This window comes from Gracilinanus agilis, chromosome 4, assembly GCF_016433145.1.
Source record: "Gracilinanus agilis isolate LMUSP501 chromosome 4, AgileGrace, whole genome shotgun sequence".
Lineage (NCBI taxonomy): Eukaryota > Metazoa > Chordata > Mammalia > Didelphimorphia > Didelphidae > Gracilinanus > Gracilinanus agilis.
Window position 1 is genome coordinate 221,466,673 of NC_058133.1, and position 16,840 is coordinate 221,483,512.

Here is a 16,840-nt window from a genome sequence, read left to right on the forward strand (position 1 = left end):
AATTACTGTTATAAACTAAACATAAAGAAGGAAACTCATTTTGGGATTTTTAACTCATTCATTTTCAACCAAACATCCAGATTTATTTAAATTCTTATGAGAACTACAACAGTTTCACCTAAATCAAATTTTCTACAAGTTAAACATCCTTCCTATACTTAGATATGATTGTGAAAATACTTTGATCTCTATTCCCAAATTTATTCCTCTGTGTAATCCATGACAAAATATAATGTGATTTACTGTATCTCTATATGACAGCCAAGCAGCTGACAGAACTTAATAATTTGCATAAGAAAAAAAGCTTCTGGCCTAAAAATATATAAATCATTACTTAAGTACTTTAATATCATATTACAATTAAACACCTATGGTATTATCATAAGATCTTCAAACAATTCAGATTTTTCTTGACATCTTAAAAAAAGGACACTTTAAAAAATTTTCAAATTCTAATATTACAAGAAAGTAATTTTTAAAATTTATTCATTTATTTATTTATATATTTTAAATTTAGATGTTCCTATCTCACCCAAGATGGAAATCCAAGGGTCACTCTCAGGCCTGAACCCACCATGATCGATAGGGAGCTTTGCCAAGCTCAGTTTTTGTTGTCATCTGGTCATCTGTTGTCTTTAAGCAACCTGATGAGCACCCAATTTTGGGGTCTCGATAAAGTACTAAACTTTAGTGTGGATATCCAAATCTGCTTAACCCACTGTTGTTCAGAACTCCTAAGCTCATAAAATCAGCCTCAGTCTCAGTCTCCAGAGGAGCAGAAATTATAGCTGTGTGCACCAATGTGCATCCAATAAGGAAGTAATTTTAGAACACTTGATCCACAGTAATCATAATGCTGGATTGGTCCTACATTCAAGAACCATTCATTTTTTTTAAAAGAGTACATTAAAAAATTTTTTTCTGAGACATGACAATTTTTTGTCAAATGACAAAATGAGATATTTTTTCTGAAACAAGTGAGAGAATGATATAAGATACAAAGAAAGCTGCCTAGATTGATACATTGGACATCCTTAAAACAAAAACTATAAATCTGCATTTGCTCTCAATGAATTAAAAGTACTGATTAGTAGACTAGACATTAATTTACAGCTAAAAAAACTTTTTTATTTGGAAATGGTTTTTTTTCTGAAATGGTTAAAACTGAAATCTCTGTGAAATGTTCTGTCACTAAACATGGATCTAACTCCATATTTATGTTAGTAGGAAGACTGAATAAGGAGAGCTAATTTAAGATCTTCTAACTCCTTGTTCAATGCTGCTGTCACTACATAATGAGGTCTTGCTCTCTTCCCTTCATCTCTGCCTCCAGTCTGAACAAGGGATATAGGTGCCACTATTGTCCTGGGCTCTGTAAAAAATTACTTTCTTCAATTAGTTCATGTGGCATCAAATACTTATCAACAAACCCTTTTAAAATATATATTTTTAAAGGTAAGGCTTTCCCTATGAACAACTGATGCTATGTTAAATCTAGCTACGAAACAGTGATGAAAAGAGTTTCCATTTACTACAAAGTATTTCAAACCTGTTTCCTCCTTTTGAAATGACTTGGGAGTTTTCTAGTAATCTCTACTATTGGATCATTGAACAAAATACTTTGCTCCATAGATTGACTATATAAAACACAACATTTTTCAGGAGGTAAAAAAGTGAATACAAGAAAACAAACATCTCCAGAGGAGGGATGATATCATTTTTATCCATTAAAATGTAACCTCCTTGAGGCCAGAGGTTCTCTCTTTTTGCATGGGTTTGAATCTTTAGCACTTAGAATAGTGCCTGGAATGTAGCAAATATTTAATAATGACTCAATCAATCAAAATAAATTTTTTTTTTTGTCAAACACTACTTGTATGTGAGAGATTATGTTAAACTGGGATTATAAAAAGAGACAAAAGACAATCCAAGCTCTCAAAGAGCTCACAATCCAGTGGGGGAAGATAACAAACAAATAAATGCAAACAAGCCATATACAAAATAAATAGGGAATAATTAATAAAGAATGAAAAGCATTTCTGAGAAAACCGAGTTTTAGTTGGCATTAAAGAAAGTCTTGGAAGCTAGTAGGAGGGATAAGAACAGGAAAAGCATTATGGGCATGGGGGGAGGGGAGGAGCCAGAGAAAATTTCTTGAGAACATAGAGACTCTTATTCTTGTGGAATGGTGTCATTGGATTGAAATTAAATCCTGAGAAGTAAGGTAAAAGAAGGCAAAAAGGCTGGAAAGGTAGGATAGCAGGTGCTTATGAGGTTCTTTGAACACCACATAAAGTAGTGATGGCAAACCTTTTAGAGACTGAGTGCCCAAACTGCAATCCTCATGTCGCATGTGAGCCGCCCCCTTACCTCAGACAGAGGAGGGAGGAATCACTCCCATTGGGCAGCTGGGCAGAGGGGCAGTGAAGGGAGGAATGTCTTCAGGTAGGTGGAGAGGAGATGAAGCAGTCCCTTCTAGCATGCATGCCATAGGTTCGCCAACATGGACATAGAACATTCTGTGTTTACTCTTGAAGGCAATAGGAAGCCACAGGAGCTTACTGAGGTGGGGATGACATGTTACACATGTGCTTTAGGAAAGCCACTGTAGAGGCTGAATGGAGGATGGAGTGGGAGAGTCTTGAGGCTGGTGGGCCACCAGTAGGCTGCAATGATCAGGCCTTGGGGGTCATGGCAGTGGCAAAGATGAGAAGAAGGCACGTTAGCATGAGATTATAAAGGTGGTACTGATAGGCTTTGGCAATAGCTTGAATATGTTGGCTGGGGGCAAAGGGAGGATGGAGAGATAGGAAGGAGTTGGGAGTTGGTTCTCTACTATTGGAGTCTTTGGAAATCCTAGGTTACCTCAGTGCCTGAAGGAGGCATTGTTCTAGGACTATGCCCCACTGCTATAACATTTTGAAACCAGGATCAGGCTTTAAACATACCACTAAACTGGAGTCTCATTGTAGCATTATTCTCATTATCCTATTATGGAATAGCCTTATAACTGAGTTTTTTTGTTCCTTCAGCTCGATTTCCTGATGATCTAAAATCAATCAGCTTGATTTTGACTCCTAGTCTTTGGAGAACAAAATCATACTATTTTCAGAGCCTAATAAGTTAAGAGCTCGATGGATTTATTTGTGGAATATGGATATTTTCTTCTAATTATTTTTTGCTTTATCTTCAATAATTTCACATATTTATATATCAGTTCCTGGTTCTAGAGACTCAGGAAGATTTGGAGTAGGGTTTAAAAACTAGCGGAGAGTTCAGATTGAATTACAGAGTAGAATACATACATTTCCAGTAGAAAACATATTTTGATGAATGTAGTTTACTTTATACTTTCTCAGAGTTTCTAGTAATTAATCTATACTCTATATTGTACTATATATTGTATTATTCTCTAATCTATATTATTCATGTGAGTTTTACCTCCCAAATTTAGTTATAAATTTCCTGGTGTATCTCCTTATAGTAGAATTGTTATTGTGCTATATATAGTCTATGTGCTTTGTAAATACTCAATGACAAATTCATCTACAGATTACTAAGGAAAAGTAGGAGAACTTGAGGGCATATCTCTAACATTCTGGAAAATATGACATGGCCAAAAATACACTGGCTTCTAATTAAATGTTAGTAAACAAATATCAGTGTGGAAAGACCTTAGATTTGACTCATTATCTAATCTTATATTTTAAAATTCATAAGAAGAATATAAGATGGAAAATTCTTCCATAAAATCTAACCAAGCTTCCTTAGAATTGAAAATGTAGCCAGGAGCTGAGTAAATACAGTAATGAAAACTGAAAAAGGAACTACAGTACTCAATACTAATATCTCTAGCCTGGATATTAAAGATCATAGCTTTAAAAAATTAAAAGAGAAGCAGTTAATAAAGCTTTCATAGCTATGGGTAGTGAATGTATTCTTAAACACAGTAGGGATGAAGGCAATTACAAAAGGTGAGATAGATATATAAAATTGTAAAACTCTTACACACAAAAAAATTAATGCATCTCGGATAAGAAGGGAAGCAGTAAAGTTGGGTAGAAATTTTTGTATTAAATATCTTTGATAAGGACTTGGTATCAGATATGAAGACAACTAATATAAACTGCATGTCAAGTCAAAAAACCTTTTTTTAAACTAATAGTAGTAGTATGTGCCAGGTATTATACTAAGAATATAGATACAAAGAAAGGCAAAAAACACTGCCCATCCTCAAGGAGTTTATAGTTTAATCAGAGGAACAATATGCAAATAACTGTGTACATACACCTCTACGTGTCTATGTATATATACAAACACACATGTATGGATATGTATATATACACACATGTGTGTATATACTCATATATGAATAGACACATCTATCTACTTGAAGTAAACAATGGAGGCAGGAAGGAGGTAGAAGACTAGAAAGGTAGAAAGGGGCTAGATTATGGAGGCAGACTTTAAAAATCAGATGATGTATTTGATTCTAATATGCTATAATTTGTAATCTACTGAATGTTCATCAGATTTGACCTTTGGGAAGTTTCGTTTGACACATGAGGATGGAAATGGTAGGGGAAAACTCAAGGCAAGGATATCAATCAAAAGACTATTATAGGGCAGCTGGGTAGCTCAGTGGAGTGAGAGTCAGGCCTAGAGACAGGAGGTCCTAGGTTCAAACCCAGCCTCAGCCACTTCCCAGCTGTGTGACCCTGGGCAAGTCACTTGACCCCTATTGCCCACCCTTACCACTCTTCCACCTATGAGACAATACACCGAAATTAAGGGTTTAAAAAAAAAGACTATTATAAATTGTACAGATGTGGCATGATGAAGTCCTGCAGGATTAGGGAAGCAAATATCAAAGAAGTGAAGAGAAGGTATATGAAAGATGCTATTAAGGCAGAATCTCTAGGACCCATCAAATGATTGAACATGATGGGGGTACTTGTGTATGGGGAAATAGACTGAGGGTCCAGGAAGACATCTAAGTTGTGAGCACTGGTGACTGGGAGGATGATTGGAGCCTTTAACAAGAATATAGAGATGTCAGGAAGAGGGAAAGGTTTGAGTGAGAAAGATAATGAATATCATTCTGGAAATGCTGAGTTAAAAATGTCTACAGGACATCTAGTTTGAGATATCCAATAGGCAGTTGGAGATATAAGATTTCATGAAGGTCAGGAGAGAGATTAGGGTTAGATAAATCCATCTGAGAATCATTTGCATGAGATGATCCATGAGAGGTAAAAAGATCAAACATTATAGTATAAAAAGAGAAAACAAAAAAAGACTCAGAATAGAAATGTGAGGGACACATATGGTTATCAGGGACAACCTAGATGATGATCTAGCAGAGGAGACTAAAAAGGAACAATCAGACAGATAGGAAGAGAACCAAGATCGGGCAGACCCCTGAAAATATGGAGAAAAGGAATATCAAGAAGAAGGTAACTCATAGTACCAAAGGCTGAAGAAAAGTGAAGAAGGATATGGACTGAGAAAAGGCAATGAAAAGATCTGTAATGTTAGAGCAATTTCAGTTGAATAATGAGACTGAAAACCAGATAATAGAGGAATTAAGAGAGAGAAAAGGAAGTGGAAGCATGGATTCTAGTAAGAAATAAGTCCACAATTGTGAAACACTGTGAATAATACAAGATTGTTTCTAATGTATTAATCATTTTTACTTAATTTGTAATAATAACTGTATTAAGCACTGGGGGTACACATTAAAAAGCAAAGATATGTTCTGTCTCACAAGGACACATGTTAATCGGGGAAGACAACACACAGAGGTAGCAAGTAGCAGGTTGGTCAAGGGGCAGTATCTTGGCCTGAAATGTTAAAGGGATAGTGGGGAATAGGTTGACCACAGCCTTTCTAGTAGCATTGTCAAGGACCAATTTGATTATTTTTGTCAAATTAGAGATAGAGGGAAGGGAAGGGAGGCAAAGAGTAATCAGGTGGCAAGGTGACTGTTAATGAGAAGTTTGGGGATAAAGTAAGCTATGGATGGGGGGTGGCCTGGCCTGAAAGAGAGTACAATGTGGAAGACTCAACAATGTGGACAGCAAGGGCCAAAGGTGCAAGGTCTGGAGATGAAAAGTTATATCCCCAGAGCCCAATTTCTGAGGTTTTAAGTGGCTAGGAGATGATCAAGGAGTAAAGAGTTAGATGGCTTGGGTTTCATTTTATTTTGGGTTTATTAAGAAAGCTGAGCCAGGCCTGAAGTCAGGAAAATCTGAGTTCAAATTTGACCTCAGACAATGACTGTTTGACCCTAGGAAGTAAAAACCTCTGTTTTTCTAGGTTTCCTCAACTGTAGAATGGGGATAATTACCTCCCACAGCTGTTGTGAAGATCAAATGAGATTATATTTGTAAATACTTAGCACAGTGCCCAGCATGTAGTAGATGCTATATATTTATTTCCTTCCTTCTTAAAGCCAAAAATATTTCATTAACCAGGGGCATATTTTCTTAAGAACTTCTCTAAACCTTGTTATGGAGGATCTTGTACTATAGACTCATTTTACATGACTGGGCTTGTACTTAAAGCCTTGTTGGACTAGAAGAACTACTAGTGAGAACTTATCCTCTTCTAGCATTTTCTTTAAGATCCCAGGGTCACCACCACTCCATGTGAAACACTAAATTAGGATTTATGGAAGATGAAATATATTGTAGAACTCAAATGTTAACAACATTTATATAATGCTACAGTTTACAAAAGTGCTTTACATAAATTATTTCATTTGATCTTCACTACAACTCTGTGGGGTATGTACTATTATAATCCTCATTTTATAGATGAAGAAGCTGAGACAAATAGAGATTAAGTGTCTTGGTAGGGTCACAAAGCTAATACTTCTCTGGGGCAGGATTTGAATTTAGGTATTCCTGATTCCAGGTCTAGTATTGTGCCAGCTGGAAAGACAGTTATATTTTAATAGAAGCTTGTCTTATTATCTCTAATAGATTTCTTTCAGAAAAATTAGGGATGAGTTGGAAATTAATTTTTACCCACCCCCAAGAAGTGCTATTTTATTCACCTTTGCATTCTCCTCAGTACCTAGCACAGTGCCTTGCCTAAATGAAATTCTCAATAAATGATTATTGATCAAATTATTGAATGACTTCCCTTCTCTGGATATTAGTTTCCTTATATGAAAAATGAAAAGATTAGAAATGGATGACCTCTAAGATACCTTCCATTTCTGGAAATTATGACCCTTATCAAATTAAACCTCTTCACATCTAGTAAACATTGAAGCTTCATATTCCTGGCATTATCAAGGAATAAAGTATACTATAAAGTCAATTTTGCAGATAATTAAGGTATTAAAACATTTTAGTCATTCTTATGGAAATTTGACTGTGAATTATACATTTAATTACATAGAGAATATTAAAGTATATGAATGATCATTAAATATTTAAGTAGAGGCTTATTAAGTAGTTTTAATATACAATCAAACCTTTTGTGACACAGGATCATTTTGATGAACATCAGTTATCTTTCTGTGTGATAAAGGAGTGAATTTTTTAGATGTTACTAAGTGCTTAATATTGCTTGTCTTTCTACTAACCACTTTTAGATTTGTGGGCTTTTAATTTATATGAATAGTTTCATAGTTTTTCACTTTTCTTCATCATTATATAAATATAAAGCCATTACTTCATATGGCTTTTACCTAAGCTAATCTCCCCTGCTTGCAATCTATATTAAGAAACCAGAAAGCCTGTAAAAAACAAAGTTTAGCTGATGGTAAAAATGGACTAGATCTAGAATGGAAGGGTCATGGAGACGAGTCTTATATAAGGTTGGCAAGTGGAGATATATTGCTGGCAACAGACAACAAAAGGAAGTCCAGGAATACAGGTAGATAGCATGAAGGAGGTTTAAAAATGTAGACGTCATGGAAGACAAGCATTAGTGGAGTTAGCAGCAAAAAGTGAGAGAACAAGACTAAAAGGCAAGTTGACATAATGAAGTTCAAGAAGTAAGCAAAGAGAACTCATTCATAGGAATTGAGCCACTAAATAGGGGCTTAGTCACAAGAAATAAATTAGTAATTAGGGTAGGACCACACAATGTCTGATTTTACAATAACAAGTAATGAGTGATAGAATGAGTCCAAGCTGTTATCCAATGAGTTTCTTAGTCTAGGGATAAAAGAAGTTCTACTAATAAAGTAACTACAATATCTATACTTTTTGGTGCAGAAATATCATAGTTTGGCAAGGGTACTAAGGAAGCCCAAGAAGTTCAAAGATAAAAAGAGAGGCACCTTCTACACCATAATGTTTATAGCAGCACTTTTTGTTAATGAATACGCAGAACACAGGTCACACATAAAAATGGGAAGAACTACATGAATTCACATAGAATGAAGTAAGCAGAACAAGGAAAACAACATACATGACCCTGAATGCTGAGTAGATAATAGTAATCAAATGTATGCTTATAGAAGAGAGAAGAAAATGTACCACCCTCCCTTCATAGCAGACTTTGAGGAGTGAGAAAGGGAACAATATATTTGGAATAAAGAAAATGTAAAAAAAATATCAAATTTTGTATAAGCTAAAGTAAATAAGCTTTGGTGCATGGGAGTCTCCTCTGTGGTTTAAAGTAAATGGATTTTATCACAAGAATATTTTTAGTTATATACACACAAACACATACCAGTTTATGTCCAAATTTGTATTTATATTTCAGTAGGTTAAGATATCTGGAAACTGAACTTGGAAAAGTGATATTAAACTTCCACAGAGAAGTGCCTAAATGGTGCTATATACCCCACGGAATTGAAATAATTACACTATTTTCTAACTGGGGTGATGAAGCTAAATGAACCCATTCTTTTTGTGGCTCTTTTGTCATTTGTGTTGATACTTGTGCTCTGATCCCTTGATAATGGGTATTTGCAATTAGAAGCGTCTAGTTGGTACTTTGGTCTCTGTTTTAGAGAAGAGGAAGTTCTCAACAGGACTTGTGATTGAGATAGGAGCTTCAGCAGATTTAAAAAGAGAAACAACTTTTGCTTTCTCTAATTTTCTTAATTCAAATGTGTCAGACCCTTTAGCTCATTCTTAAACTTCTAAGGAAACTAAGGCTACCTTCTTTCCTGACCCTTCCCCAGGAGCAATCTATTATAGCAGCATAGATTTTGTTAGAAAAATGTGTGTGTGTGTGTGTGTGTGTGTGTGTGTGTGTGTTTATTTAGTAAGTCTGAGATTGGATCTGAAGCCACTAGCTGCTGCTTCTGCTTTGTATTTATTCCTCTGAGTAATAGTGACTGAATAGTGCTTCTAAGATGAATGTTTCAAAATTTGGTGGCTACGTTGTGAGCTCAAAAGGTGCAGAGCCATTGAGTGTGGTGGCAAGAAATGTTTCTTGTAGCTTTATAAGAAAAGATGCCCACAAAAATGAGCTGTGCATATTTGCTAGAATATCTGCCTTTTAGTGAGCTGCGTGAATGATACACATCTAAGGTAAAAGTAAAATAATTGGTGGTCCTAAAAAGTGGTTCATGTTTTATTAACCCCCTCAGAAGTATATAATTGGAATTACAGGTTACTGCTTCATGTTTTAAGTATTTTTTTATAAATAATTATGACCAAATTTTAGTGGTATAGAAAATACATAGCTATTTCATATCTTTATCTACTATTTTATACATTAAGAAACTTTTCTAGATAGGACTTTAAATCCCTTCAGGGGAAACTCCAGACATGAACCAAATCCAAATTTTGTTGAATGCTGAATGATCCTTGGTAAGTCATTTAACCTCTGTTTGACTTAGTTTCTTATCTGTAAAACTGGGGCCTATTATAGTACCTATCTATAGGGTTATTATAAGGAACAAAGGAGATAATATTTGTAAAGTGCTTTGAAAACCTTAAAATTCTATAAGAAATGTTAGGTATTGTTATTATTATTATTACTTTGGCAGAGTTATAAAATTGGCAAAGTAATCAAATTTCTCAATATGAATGCATGTTACAATAAAGAAAAATGTTAATTCTAATTCATAATTACTTTATAAGTTACAAATTATGACCCTCATAAGGGAGAAAGGACTAATAATTTATGCTATCTGTGACATTTAGAGTTTTGACTTTAATACAAAAGCAATGAACAGTGAGTTCACTTCCATAGTTTACCTTTTCCAATGTTAACTCTGTTTCAGCTGCATATGTCATTTTCATTTCTAACTTCATTTTTTCTGAGTCAGCCTTCAATTTGTTGACAATAGTCTCATGGTCTCTAGCTGTTCGCTGCTTTTCCTCTTCATGAAGAAGTCCAAGCTCTACAAGCTGTTGTTTCCTTTGAGAATTTACTTGAATCAGTTCTTCTCTCAACTTGTGAACTTGGGCCTCCATATCAGAGATAACCTATTTTTTAAAAAGGGAAGAACTCTTATTAAGAATGGCACTCTTAGAAAAAGTCTTTCTTAAGTATTATGAAAATAAGTGGAAATGCTATCTTCTTCCTTCTTCCCTCTTCCTGCAACTCTTAAGCATATATTGTAAGTCTTAAGGAAACCTCTCCATTAGTCATATTATTGCACTAAGAAGTTAAATATATTTCTACCATTTTGGGTGGCAACACTGCAAAATTTTCTGAAAGAATTGACAGAATGCTCATGAGATTAGGCATGAGATACCCTCAACTAATATTGAATAAATTAAAATTTCTCTACATAGGAACCAAGCCAAGAAGGTCCCTACATATAATTAAAAAAATTTAAATGAAGATTAGGCCTAATTTAGGAGAATAGGAATCATGAATGAAATCATGAAAAAATAGTCATTTCATCATTATAATGATAAAAAGGAATAAATTATTTAAATTTACATTAAAATCCCATATTTTATTATTTTAAAGAATATAATTATTTCCACATGAAATTTCTGAACTACAGACACTTCCACCTGAATCTACCAGATTAGAATTGACAAGCACTATAGAGCATTTTGTCTTAACAAACAGAAGAGATATTCTGATCTGTTGAACAAGAGAAGTAGAGTAATCCATTTCATGCTTGCCTCTGCAGATAATGTAGCCTTGCAACTGGCACTGCTGTTGTGCAGGGTTTGAAACTGATGACTCTGCCTTTCATTTTCTAGTGGGAGATGGTACCAGAGATAATATTTAATATTATTTCTATATATTGGTTTCTCTATGCTAGACATTTCAGGATGAACATTTCCATAAAAATAAACTGTTAGCAAAGCAGTGCTTTCTGCTCCTCTTTTAACATGATGATTTATATGATTCTGAACTCAAATATCAAGTGCATCAACATGGCAAAGGGAGAGAAAAGGCTGCTCAATTTCAAGCAAAAATCTACTACTGTTAAATCAGCACATGACTTTAAAGAGGTGTACAAATCTGATATAATATTAAAATGATATTAGCTAATTAAATTAAGGAGCACATAATTTAGAGGCTCAAATCTTACAATAAAGAAAAATATTGCTTTACTTTATAAGCTGTCTCAAAACTAAAGTGTTGATTTTCCCAGTGTAATTATTTTTTAAAAGCACAAGCCACAATTCTAGGCCTTCTAAACAAATGCAGTTTCAATCAAACAAAATTCATTGTTTAGGGTAGTATTTTTATTCTTTTAATACAGAATGAATTACCCAATGAACAAATCGAAGGAAAAAAAACCTTTTAATTTGAAGAGATTAAAAACATAAACTGGTTAAAAAAGCTACCAATCTACATTTATAAGGAGAATTTCCATGAAATTTAGTTACCAATAAAATTGCAGGTTAATTACTCAATCAACCAATGAATAAGAACTAAATGCCTATTATGTTCTAAGCACTGGTGCTTAGAACTAAGGTGCTGGTGAAATAAAGGCAAAAGTGAAATCATCTCTGCCCTTAAGAATCTGGGAAACTGTGAGCTTCATAATTATTATTATTATAATATATCAATATATTATTTCCTACCTAATATTAGTTTGACAGCTTCTATTGCTTGTCATGTCCCTGTACTAATTAATCACTAGCCATTAAAAATATTACCAGCCTTCTTCTCTCATTCTCTTATCCTCATCCACATTGCCTCAGATTCTTGAAGAGGCCAATAAAGATGGTAGTAGGAGGAAGTATCGTAGCCCAGTTCTCTTTATAATTCTGACAAAAATCAGAATAGACCAAGATATCATAGGAAAATCCAAAGAGAAATGATATATTTTCTCAGCCTATATCCCTATTGAAAGACTGACAGAGGTCTTTGTGGATAGAGTCTAAGCACTGTGGATAGAGTCTAGCCAGGAAGGCACCTTGCTGTACGTTCTAATAGTTAGACTGAACTGGGGTTATGGCTATGTGGTAGGGCAGGAAGTGGACCTGGTTCCAGCAGGGAGGGTCTCACACTGTGCAGAAAGCAGCAACAAAAGTGAATTGTTTGCCCTGTCACTCATTGGGTCACAGTACTGGTGAGCTGGGTCACAAATCCAATGTGGACTGAGGAGATACCCAATATTAGGAAATGGCTGACCTCTGGCTGCAAAGTGGCAAAGAACAGTTGATGGCTCAGGTTTTGTACTTGGCAAGGAACAGAAACAGAAAAGAACAACAACTGAGTGGCTCTGATCATGGAGTATGGTCTCAAATTCAGCACCTAGTCTGATATAGGACCTACAGCAGGGTAGTCAGGATAGGAAAGACTAAGGATGAACTTGGAGTTCTGTCAGTCTGAACCCACAGAATCTTTTAGCTAGATGACAAGGGACTGGACCAGCAGCACTAGAACTCTAATCCTGGGCAAGCCTGCAGTTGTGTCACCCAAACCCCAAACTGGAGTCAGCAGTTCTAGATCTGACCGAGATGGTTGCATTGAAAAATTTCAATGTCTTTGGACTGAAGATCCATTGAGATCCTTGAAGAATACAGTACCCAATCCTATAGCAGCAGACCAAATGAGGCCCAGACATTTCCCTCAAAGTACAAAGAGTCTAGGCAAATAAGTTGGGAAGATTGTTTAAATTGTAATCAAATTCTCTTTTACCACCTTCTTTGTAAAGAGAAGGCAGTAAATAATAAAAAGAAAATGGACAACATGGGTGGAAATATTCAATTAACAATAATAAGCATGAAACAAATGGGATGAACTTATTGGTAAAATGGAAGAGGACAGAAGAATGGATTTTAAAATTGAAATATAAATTTAAAAAAAAACATACTTGGAGTATAAATATACATATAGAGTTAAAATAAGGGGAAGGCTCAAAATGAACTATTTGTTTCTGGGGAACTTTAAAAGAGTGATAGTAGTCATGACTTTAGACAATGCCACAGACATTAAAAAGAAATAAGGGTGGATCAAAGTCTAAATCCTGTTTTAGCCTTCTGTCTTTCAGTTATATAAAATTCTGCTGTTTGGGCTGCACTTAAAGAGGTTCATTTTTTTTTTTAAAAAAAAGGTTCTAAATTGATCCAATTCTTTTAAGAAAACAAGATGATTTCAGATTATGATCTCAAAGGGACCCTTCAGCTTTGAAACATTCCCTGTAAAATTGTTCAAGAAAAAAAAAAGTTAAAAAATTTCAAGACAATGAAGCTTGTTTCTATGTTTTTCATTTAGCCTTTTTGTCAGATCCTTTCAGAAAATTAGTCTCCTATCTGTACTATTCATTTGAAGTTTAAACTCTTTATTTGAACCTGATTTTTATGTATTTTACATGAGATATACATATTGTTATATTCCTTATTCAATATAAGAAGAATGTTAAATATATTTTATGAATGAGTACTCAGGGATTTCATTTATTTTATTATTGCAAACCCTTTTTTATAAATCATCAGAAAATCATTAAGCTAGTTTGTTGAAATAACTTGAGAAGTAAATATTTGGGTGAATAAATTTTGGATTTTTTTTTTAAACCCTTGTACTTCGGTGTATTGTCTTATAGATGGAAGATTGGTAAGGGTGGGCAATGGGGGCCAAGTGACTTGCCCAGGGTCACACAGCTGGGAAGTGGCTGAGGCCGGGTTTGAACCTAGGACCTCCTGTCTCTAGGCCTGACTCTCACTCCACTGAGCTACCCAGCTGCCCCTGGATTATTTTTTTAAAAAGAGATTATACTTGGCTTTTCCCCTAATTTTGTGTTTTTTTTGAAAATGAAAACATTTCAAATGGTAATGTCTTTTTAAATATACTGCCAATGTAAATAATTTCAGATGATTTTCCTAAATAAACTTTTATATTCTAAAGGATTCGAAACAGTGGATTTTCAAAGATATCTTCATTCAGTAAATCCCCTTACTTTGAAGATCAGTGTTTATGAAGGCTATAATACTGTATGGTATATAGGAGTAGGCTATAATGGTGGAGATTTCAATGTACCATTTTCAGACATAGACTAAACAAACAAAATAAATTTGAAAGAAATTAAGGACCTGATTAGGCTGAGGAAGCTGTAAGGTCTAGCGTTGGGCATAAATTCAACATCGAATAAGAAATAATCAGAAAGTGAATGACAGGAAAAAGACAAAGAAAATCTAGCTCAAAACTTACATTATAAGCCATTCAATTGCTGAGAAAAATAAAATTACAAGCAAACTGAGTAACATGACATGGAAAACATTGTAATTGTTTCTAAATAAATATTACAAGCGAGGAATTGAATCAACACCTGATGAAATAAATTCCCAAGAGAGCATAAAACTAAAATTAGGTGTGTAATGTACACACAAATATACAACACATATATACATTTTTAAAAAGACAGGAATGTTGGAGGAGGAATAGTACTTCCATCTGTCAAATCATATTTTTTGTTTTGTTTTTTGAGATGGGATACATATACATAAGTAGGTTATAAGTATAGTGGCCACTCATGGGTCAGATCTCAAATACTAATCACCAAAGAAGCTTTAACCTGTCTCTACTTAGGTTGATTTGCATCTCATTAAGCAGCCTGGAAGCTCTCTGTTCCTGGTAGCTCATCATACTGGTGCCAGGCAATTTAGATATCAAACTGGCTTCAGTCCTACCATATCTCAGAAAATCCCAGGTTCAACTGATACGTTAATACCAGCCTCTCTGGAATCAAGGACTACAGGTATGTGTCACCATGCCTGAATCCTCAAAACCATATTATAAAACACTAACCATCAAAGCAGTTATTATTGGTTAAAAAGTAGAGAAGTAGCTAAATGGAACAGATCAGACAATGGAGAATTTTAAAAAATGGAATTCAGTAACATGATGACCAATTTTTGTCTTTGTAGCTAGAAACACATGATTATACCTTGAAGGTGTAGCACATTCATAAGAAAGAAGACTAAATTGCTTAACTATTCTTTTTTTACATAATTGCTTTGTTCATTAAGTAGATATTCATAGATAAAAAAATCTTACAATTCCAACTGCCTTTCAAACATCTTAAACTGGATGTCCAATAGACATCTTGAACTCAATACCTGCTTTTTGGATTAGTTCTTTGCAGAGAGTTAAATACTGGTCAGAAAAAAAATTAACCCAGAGAAATACAACTATCCTCAAAGTCAGCTAAATTTACAAAGTAAGCAGGTTATGATCTGGTGAAGAATCTAGCCAAGGAGTCAGAGGAAGAGTGATCAGACATGTAGAAGAGATAACTAGGAGATAGTGGTGTCCCCAAAACTAGGAAGAAAACATTATCAAGGAGGAGAGGGTGATCAACAGTGGCAAAAGCTTCAGATATTGAGGGGAATAAGGATTGAGAAAAGGTTGCTGGATTTGGCAACTCAGAGAACATTAGTAACTTTGGGGAGAATGGTTTCAATGGAATAAGGTTGGAAGTCAGATTAAAAAGGTTTAAGAAGAGAATGAGAAAAGAGACAGTAAAGGCATTTAATTTAGACAGCCTCTTCCAGGAGAATTAGCTTCCAAGGACAGAAGAAATGTAGAACTTTTGATAGCAGGAGAGGATTAGGTAAGAGTTTCTTTTTTCAGAATAGGGGAATTATAAGCATGTTTTAGGCAGTAGGAATGAGCTAGTAGAGAGAGAGAGATCAAAAATAAAATTGAGAGTGGGGATAACAGCAGATGATATGTTAGAGCAGATGAGATGGAATGAGATGATTGTTTGAACAAGTAAGTAGAGAGGTTAATTTTGGTAAGAAGTAAAGCCACTTTATCATGTGAGCCACGGGTGAAAGAGAACAAGACACCTGAGTGATAGGTGAGGAAGCAGAGAGAAGAGGAAGTTCACAGTGAATGACATCATTTTTTCCTTCTAAAACATAAGGAAAGGTTCTCAACTGAGAGAATGGTGAGGAGTGGAAGTGTTGAAGAAGGATGAAAAACTTTGGGAGAGCTTTTATGGAGAGTGAGAGAGTGAGTTGATAAGAGAGGTAAAGTAGGATTGCCTAGCAGCAGTGAGGACACAATTGATGTTATATAACATAAATTTTATAGCAGATTCAGTCAGAACTGTTGCAAGAAGCAGAAGGGGACAATAAACTCCAGGAAAATCCTTGTAATTCAATTTCTTTTTTTTTTTAACACTTACCTTCCATCTTAGAATCAATACTATGTATTGGTTTGAAGGCAGAAGAGTAGTATGGGCGAGGCAATGGGACTTAAGTGATTTGCCCAGGGTCACACAGCTAGGAAGTGTCTGAGGCCAGATTTGAACCCAGGACCTCTCTGGGTTCTGTTTCTGGGCCTGACTATCCACTGAGCCACCTAGTTGCCCCCTGTAATTCAATTTCTGATGAAAATTTAAGACAAAAAATGAGTCTTATTACTATAACACATTTTCAAGTACAAAATATACTTCTATAATTCAGTGCAATTCCACATTCATCAATAGTGTCACATT

General features: G+C 34.8%; 1 protein-coding gene across 1 annotated transcript in view; it reads right to left on the reverse strand.

Moving 5' to 3' along the window:
* CEP112 (centrosomal protein 112) overlaps positions 1-16,840 on the reverse strand; it is a 527,068-nt gene that overhangs the window by 164,539 nt on the left and 345,689 nt on the right. The window contains exon 20 of the mRNA XM_044675157.1: positions 10,176-10,406. Coding sequence (XP_044531092.1) covers positions 10,176-10,406 — 231 coding nt within the window. The remainder of the gene's footprint in view (positions 1-10,175; positions 10,407-16,840) is intronic.